The following is an 8935-nucleotide window of genomic DNA, read 5'->3' as shown; positions in this document are numbered from 1 at the left end:
ATTGATAAAGCGAAATGTACTAGCTACTGGGAATACGAGCATGTAGTGCTGAACAAATCCAATCGCATGAAGGATTAGGAACATATTATCAAAATAATCTTAAACAAACTTATGCTAACTAAGGACAAAAGGAAAATAATTGCAATTACTCAACAAATTGTTGATCCAAAATGAAACTGCAAACAAACAAAAACCTCGCTTAATCTGTATGAACAATAAACGAAATTATATAAAGTGACATGGTGATCAAACATGTAAAGCATACTTAGTTCGATTTTAGCCTCACACCACAGGGACCCCTACCTTTCCGATTCTAGCTTATAACACAACCTTTGCATATCTAACCAAGCCAAACCTCATTCATATATTCCATTACTTCTTTCATTTTTACCACTCTCAAATAAGATTAAACCAACAGCGGAAACAAAATTCAATGGCTTCAGCTTTCAAACACATGCTCAATCTTACCTCTAGCAACTTTTGACTAACAAAACATTCAAGTAATCTGAACTTAAGGACATATTCATGGGTCTTAAATTTAGCGGACACTTTTAGCAACAACAGAGCCTAAGAATTAAATATGTGAAAATCAGTAAATGCTACATGATATCCCATTACAGTTTCAATGTAAAACTCATGATTCAAAGCACAATCTCACTCTAAACATGCTGAGATAAAATCGACAAGACAAACTGGTAGAGAAACTAAAAATGAGAACATCTAATAACAGAGAACATAATCTTCATTTTTCCTCAACAAAGAAACACTTCATGAATCAATCCTTACATGCTTAAGGTCAAGGATATGTACCTGGAAGTAAAAAAAGAAACAGAGAAGTGAGGTATCAGCAGGAACCACAGCAGAGCAACACCAGTTTCAGTAAACAGCTCAACCAAAGAAAATTGGTATGAAGCAGTCGAAGAAGCAGTCCCAATCAAGTTGAGAATATGATAACTTCAAACCAAACTTTGAAAACCAGATTTAGTCCATTTCAGCTACTAGAATCAGAAATCACTCTAGAAATCAAAAACCTCACGAATTCTCAGAAAATAAAAAAGTAATTCTTTCAACCAGTCAGCTGTCTCTATTTCTTTTTGTATTTTTTTTAGCTCTTCCCTTCTCTTCCAAGTCTGCCTTGCAAGGCAAGAATAAGATGCCTTTATAGGCAAGGCAATATGGCAACCAAAGGGAGATCAGATTTGCCTATTAGCCCTTTTTGAATTTTTGTTTTTGCCACTTAGTCCTTAGTTAAAAATCTGAAACTCATTTTAAATCCCCCACCCAACTTCCTAGAAGCTTCTCAATTAGTTAGCAAAGATTCCCCTACCCAATTACCCCAAATTACCCCTGAACCCTTGTTTAATTACCCTAACAACCCGCCCGGGTCAACTGACCCAAGGGTCTAGTTTCAGCAATTGGGCCTGCCAAACTATTTGGATCCTTTTTCCTTGGACTCTGCCTATAGACACCGGATCCAAATTGAAGGACCTTGATTTGATGAGCCCAACCGGACTCATTCAGACCCCCCTTTTTATTGAACCAAAATAAACACCATGAACCAAAGAATTAAGAAAATTGAAACCATTAGGCATCACTAATTTTAATTGTAAGTAGATAAACAGGCAAGACTCGAAATCAAACGAACAACAAATAAGACAGAGGGGAAGGAGTGATAAGATGAAACTTAACACAAAGGAACAGAAGAACCAAAACAAAGGAAAGGAAAAGAGAAGTATAAAGAAATACCTAAAGACTGGCCCGAACAAACTTGAATTCACAACTCGAACCTTCGATTCTTGGCCGAAATGGGCCTCAATCGTGTGTTCTCAAGCGAAAACACACAACTGAAGACAATTTCGACCTCCAATCTCAAACACTCGACGATTTGGGATTTTTGAGATTTAGATCTTTCAAAACTAGATTCGAGAGATCTCAGGGGTGTTCGAGAGGAACTGGTATAGGATTTAATATGAGGGAGGCAAAGAGGCTCTAGGGTGTTGTTTTGGTGAGGAATGGAGTAGGTGCCGCCACCTTGAGGTGGTGGAGTTTAGGGGCGGCGAGCTAGGGTTTTGCACAGGTTGTCTCTTAAGAGGCTGAAGGGGACGAGTTGGGGGGGGGGGGGGGGGGGGGCTGATTCAGACAGTTATATAATAAACTCGACCCACTTCAAAGCCGTTAGATCGAGCAACATAGACGGCTCAGATTCGATTCAACTTATTCGAACGGGGTCGTTTTGACTGGGGTAGGAGACGGATCGGGTGATGGCGCGGGTTTGGGTCGGGTGAGGAGGAAACGACTTGGGCCTAGGGTAAGATTAATTAGTTTCGGCCCAAAATTCCTGATCTTTGTATTCTTTTATATTCCTAATTCAAATCAAATTTTCAATAATTCCTTTCTTCTCTTTTTTCTTTTTCCAAAAAATTAAAACTAAAATCCTAAATTAAACCAAATTAACTCAGCAAAAATACTAACTAATCCTAAATAAATACCACAATTATTAAACTACTCAAAAAATCTAAAATTAAAATTAAAAGGTGCCAGATGACTATATTTTGATTTTCCCTTTTTTTTTATTTTATAAAATAACCTAATTACTTAATTAATCCTAAAATGCTAAATTAAATCCTAAAAGCAAATGCACATATTTGTTGTATTTTTCATTAATTAAAATGCACAGACAAAATGCGAACAATTAACAGAAGATGCCACAAAAATCCATAAAATTGCAAATAATGAAAGAAATTATTTTATTTTGAATTTATGGAAGTAATTCATATAGGGCAAAAATCACGTACTCACACTTAACTCTACTAGTTCTTTCTTCTAGCTAAGCAGTATTCATTCACTTTATCAGCTTAATGACATCCACTCGGCAGTTAAAAATGGAAAAGTTTTATGGCTAATAAGAGTATCACTATACAATGCCTTGACTAGTCCAAACTAGAGCAGGAAAAAAAGAGTTCTAACAAAAAAACAAATCTTTTAGCATAGAAATAATCAATCTTTATAACCAAAAAGATAGCAAAGCCTGGAAATGGACACTTAAAAAATGAAAACTTGTAGAACACTGACACGAACAGGCAATGAACTTCAGCAGCAATTAAACAATCAGTTAGTGAAGATTCTAAGAAACAAATTACCCACAAGCCAGATAGGTATAACCCCAAAATTAAAGCAATTTAAAAACAATGAATAGACAAATTCAAGGACAACCAATTCAAAAACATGCTTAACTTTCCTCTTGGGGTTTCATCGGATTAGCTGCATTTGATTCGAAGAGAGAGAAAGATAGATCTAGAGCGAGAGAGGGCACACTCTTCTAAGATTAGCAAAAGGAAAATGGTGTTTTATTGTGAAATTAACTTGATCATCTTGCTTGCCACGTGGATCTGTACACGTTTAAAACAAAATATAATTTGCTATGTACAACCAATCTGAAATTAGGCAACAACACTGACAAAAACTACTACTCCCCCTTCTTTTTAAAATCATGAAAGATCTTATTTTGCAAGGGCAAAATAGAAATTAAATAATTTTTATTTTAAAAAGCAGTTTTTTAATGAAGATAGAATATATTTTAGGGGTAGTTTGGTTCATATGATAAGGTGGGATATAAATTGGGACAAAATTTGTCCCATGTTTGATTGTAGGGATTATCTAATACGGGAATAAATTTTACACTAAAAAGGTGGGATTAGCCAATCCCATCGGATATCCCACCATTGTACCAAACGACCCTGTAGAGTAAAGCTTGAAGAAGGTAGGAAAACATCTCAAACGTTATTGCGATTATCTCTTGGAACATCTCAACAGCAGTGGGTATTATAAAGCTTAAGGATAAATAAAATTTGATTGAATAAGTGATCCATTACTTTGTCACTGGTATCGCAAAGTTCAGAAATTCCAACACCAACCACTAGGATTCGTGATTTTAGTTTTAACACATTTATCCACAGTTCCAGTTTAAGGTTAAAATTTCTATTTCATTCCTTCGGGCAACTTCTTTCTTTCTCTTCCTTTATTTTTATAATTGTCAAAAAGAAAAATTCCTATTTTGCACCTTGAAAACTGAACTCTTTCACAACTTTGCAAATATATGAATGCATTAAGGGGTAAATCGTAAAATAAAAAAAGGATTAGGTGTGAAACAAAAAGTAACGGATAGGTTAAGGGTATAAAAAGCAAAGAACTCCCTATTTGACCACCCAACATTTGTAAAATTTGCACCTTAGAAGACATGCAGAAAATGTATGCAAGAGCTGAATATATTTAGCTGTCCTTTTAAATCCAGACGACATACCTTTGCCCGCTGCGTGCTCCCAATAGTAACGTAAGCTATAAACATGCAGACCATCTCCTCCTCTATTCCACTCTTTAGCAAGCCCAACAGGCAATCAAGGACGTTACGTTTAGCAATGCTCCGGGTATCGATCAGCATCTTACAAAATTCAGATCTTCACTTGGTTAGTAGGAAAAAATACATGTCCCACACAGTCTAATTTGCAAATAAGAGTAATGCCCATTGAGAGCAAATGCTCACTATGTGAAGAGCAACCCGAGGACACAAACCGCCTATTTATACATTGAAAAATTACTGCTCAATTGTGGGATATGTTTTTCATCATTTTGGGCTCAAAATTGTGACGACCCAAAGGGTCATCACCTGTATTCCTACTCGCTCTGTATTTCTGAGGCCGTGAAAACCTCACTTGGGGGTTGCCTCGAGTTTGTGTGCGCAGTCCGGGCGCGTAGCCGGAACGTTTAAATATGAATTTGTGAGAAAAATAATGAATTCTGATGTTTTAATTGCTTAAGTTTGACTTCGGTCAACGTTTTGGGCAAACGGACCCGGACTCGTGATTCGACAGTCCCGGAGGGTCCGTAGGAAAATATGAGACTTGGGGGTGTGCCCGGAATCAAATTCCGAGGTCCCGAGTCGGAGGAATAAATTTTTACGTGAAATTGTTTTCTGAAAATAATTAAAGAATTGGAAAGTGTTATTTGTTTAGAAGACTGTGCTGTCGGGCTCGTATTTTGGTTCCGACGCCCGGCACAAGTCTTAAATATGAGTTAAGCAATTGCTGTGAAGTTTGGTTAGATTTGGACGTCATTTGACGTGTTTTGAGCTAGAAGCAGTAAATTTGATGTTTCATGGAAATTGGAAGGAATCCTGGGCCTTGAGGCCTAATTTGATGATTTTGATGTTGTTTGGGCGATTTGATCGCACGGATGAGTCCGTAGGATGTTTTTGAGCTTATATGTATGTTCGGTTTGGAGCCCCGAGGGCTCCGGTGAGTTTTGAGTAGGTCCCGGGAGGTCTTAGGCTAGAAAAAAATAGCAGATGGTTGCAGGTTCAGGGGTTGCAGGCCCCCAGCGCGACCGCGGTCATTTCCGCGCGGTCCGCGCTGGAAGCCGCGCGGCCGCGGTGCATTTCTGCGCGGTCCGCGTGGCTAGGTTCAGAGGGCCAGTGAATTCTAGGTCGACCAGCGCGGCCGCGAACCAAATCAGTGCGGTCCGCGCTGCGTAGGTTTAGAGAGTCATTTTTCTTCCCTTCCTCGGCGCGGCCGCGGTGCATTTTTGTGCGGTCCGCGCCAGTCTCCAGCACAGTATATAAAGTCGGGATTTTCAGTCATTTCTTCACTTTTTCAAAACCCAAAACATAAGAAGCGATTTTCCAAACGATTCTACTTCTTCAAAACGATTGGTAAGTGATTTCTAACTGATTTTCTTTACTCCTTAACATCCTTAAACATAATTTCAACTTCAAAACAAAGATTTTAATGGGGAAATTGGGAATTTAGGGTAGAACCTAGGTTTTCAAAAATTTGGGGGTTTTGGACCTCAATTCGAGGTCCGATTCCAAAATAACTTACATATTTGAGTTCATGGGGGAATGGTTTTGGTTCGAACCTCGGGTTTTGACCATGTGGGCCCGGGGGCATTTTTGACCTTTTGGGGTAAATTGATGAAAAAGCTATAATTAGTCATTGGGTTTGATTTGTCTAGCACATATTGATAACATGAAGTCCTTATTGCATAGATTTGGTTGAGTTGGAGCCGAACTCGAGAGGAAAAGCGATTGTGGAGAATTGTATTGGCCGTGGAAGTTGAGGTAAGTGTTTGGTTTAACCCTAGCTTGAGGGAATAGGAGTCGAGTCTTGTTTGCTAGTTGCTAAATGATCGAGTACGATGTATAGGCATGGTGACGAGTTCCTATACATTGGGGTCTAGCATGACCGTGAGTCCTTATATGTGGGTTGTTTGGATATTGTTATGCCTTCCATGCTTACTTGATGGCTCTATGCGTTGTAAACACCTTGTGAAAGATATTGTGATTGTGGAAATTCGTGGAGCATTGGCTCGGTCTGAAATACAAATGGTGAGAGCATATGAAATGAGAAATGCCTTGGAGCTTGACACGAGTGCTAATGAGAACTAGGATATGGAAATGAAAGAAAAGGAGAAATAACGATTTACTCTTGCATGGTTATTATTGGTTGTTTGTGTACCCTTCATTTACTCTTGCATGGTTGTTATTGGTTGTTTGTGTACCCTTGTTGGGATTTCCTTCCAATACTTGTTTACTCCTTTGCCTTTATTTGTGACTGTTGCTTGGGCAAGGTTGAGAGGTATACATTGTGGATCGGGTTGCACGCCGCAACAGTGATAATTGTGGATCGGGTTGCATGCCGCAACAGTGATAATTGTGGATCGGGTTGCACGCCGCAACAGTGATAATTGTGGATCGGGTTGCACGCCGCAACAGTGATAATTGTGGATCGGGTTGCACGCCGCAACAGTGTTGAAATGTATTAGGGTCGGGTTGCGCGCCGCAACAGTTATTGATGCAAATGTGTTTAGTGTTGGTATTAGTTTCTTGTTCGCCTTAGATTCTAAATTGCACCTAGATGGATTACTTTGGATTTACTGTTAATATTGTTATCTCCCCACAGCATGCTTCCCCTCCCATACTGTTAGTTGTTTTGTACTTCGATTTCTGCTGTATATTTATAATTGCACAGGTTTATGTGAGGTCCAGTCTAGCCTCGTCACTACTTCGCCGGGGTTAGGCTAGGCACTTACCAGCACATGGGGTCGGTTTTGTGCTGATGCTACACTCTGTGCATTTTTGCACAGGTCCAGGTATTGAGCAGCAGCAGCAACATTAGCACGGGGGCGAACCTTCAGTCCAGAGAGACCCGAGATAGCTTGCAGGCGTCCGCAGGCCCGGCGTCTCCCTTCTATCTTTACATTTGGCTGTCATCTCATTGTACTCGAGATAAACAGATTATGTTTCTTTCAGACATTGTATGTAGTACATCCTTAGATGTTCGTGAGTATGTGACTCCAGTCCCGGGGGTAGAGATATATGTGTTGGAACATCTGTATTATCGATCTTTTATCTACATTTAAGTCTTCCGCTTATGATTTAATTCGTCGCCTTTATTTAATGCGGTTAATTGTTAAAAGGGAACGGGTGTTTAATTAAAATGGTTAATTAAGTTGGCTTGCCTAGCTCCTATTAGTAGGCGCCATCATGACCCCCGAGGGTGGGGAATCCGGGTCGTGACAAAAATGGACAATGCCTAGAGATATCTAGGAAAGTAAGGCCCCATTTTGAAGTTTACAAGCACAATTTATTAGCGTTGAAGATGCTTTTCAACCTAAATCTAGACAACTTCAAGTTTTTCTTCTTTTAATCAAGGACAAGTTTCTTATTATCAGCTTACATGCATAGAAATTTAATTTTGTCCCAAGATCTAAAAAGGCCAAGTTAGTGAATACCAGTTATTAAAAACTAAAAAAAATGTAGGCAAATAAAAAGAATGCAGCCTAGATGGCTGCGCTGGAGCTGGGAGGTGGACTTGCCCATGACTTGAAGATGACAAAGAACCTATTTTTACACCTTCAGTCGAACGATCTTACTGTAAGAAGACTCTTTTAAAATATTGTGGTGGACAGCTTTACCAAATGGGTGGGTTCTTCGGAGGCTATTAGAAATTAGGCAGTAAACACATCAAATTTGACGCCGAATGATCAGGAACATGCTAAATTATAATCTCAATACATGCTGTTTAAGATGTTTCTACCTTTCAATCACTTAATTTATTTTAGTTTGTTCCTTTTTTCATTGGTTAGTTTATCAAAGTGTTTTGGTTCAACCACTAAAGCTCCTTATACCCACATACCTCTTTCTGGTGCTCGTCTCCCAGCACGCTAATACATGTAACTGTATTGATGGCAGGGTGGATTACGGAACGTAAGTCATCTCTGAAACATCAATTGACATATCAGATACAATCGTACGTTAGATAGGAAAAAGTAGGTTAAATGAGGAAAATAAAAATATTTCACTCACTTGAAGAGATCAAGTAGCACCGGAAGAACATCAGCTTGACAGAAGGCCTTAATCATATCACTATCGCTCACAACAGGATGAGGAATGAATGTTAATCTAGTACAATACCCATTGGAGGTCAGATCTGCACCAGCAGAAAGGTAATAAAGTGCCCAGCATGCATTTTTCAGCACCTCTTCATCAACATTTGAAGTAAGAAGGTTACGAAGGGTTGGGAATGCTGGTTTCACCTGACAATTGAATTGTAATCAGTAATGTTTAGCATCAAATAGTTGCAGATGCAAAAACAAAATCAACAGTAATTAGCCGACCATCTCAAAAGGCGGTTTTGGACGGCCTCCACAAAATTTTGATATAGGATGTGTTTGGTATGAAGAAAAATGTTTTACATGGAAAATGTTTTTCTAGAAAATGTTTCATCTAAAATGAGTGATTTTATCGTTTATTTTCTCTTGTTTGGTTGGTAAGTGGAAAACATTTTCCGGAAAATATTTTTTATTGTTCGGTTAGAGAGTAGAAATATTTTTTTTAGGAAAATATTTTTTATGCAACTCTCCTCACCCCTCCCCCTCCCCC

General features: G+C 38.8%; 1 protein-coding gene across 1 annotated transcript; it reads right to left on the bottom strand.

The window, feature by feature from the left end:
- Positions 1-492: 492 nt before the first annotated feature.
- On the bottom strand, positions 493-8705 carry LOC109218752 (importin subunit alpha-1a-like). The gene is made up of 5 exons (XM_019383137.1): positions 8671-8705; positions 8360-8589; positions 8190-8271; positions 4301-4438; positions 493-810 (listed from the first exon to the last, which is right to left on the bottom strand). Exons 1-5 carry the CDS (start codon positions 8671-8673, stop codon positions 769-771), a joined length of 495 nt encoding a protein of 164 aa, XP_019238682.1. The 5' UTR covers positions 8674-8705; the 3' UTR covers positions 493-768.
- Between the last annotated feature and the right edge of the window lie 230 nt (positions 8706-8935).

Source organism: Nicotiana attenuata, unplaced genomic scaffold, assembly GCF_001879085.1.
Source record: "Nicotiana attenuata strain UT unplaced genomic scaffold, NIATTr2, whole genome shotgun sequence".
Lineage (NCBI taxonomy): Eukaryota > Viridiplantae > Streptophyta > Magnoliopsida > Solanales > Solanaceae > Nicotiana > Nicotiana attenuata.
This window is presented reverse-complemented; position numbering and strand designations above follow the sequence as displayed.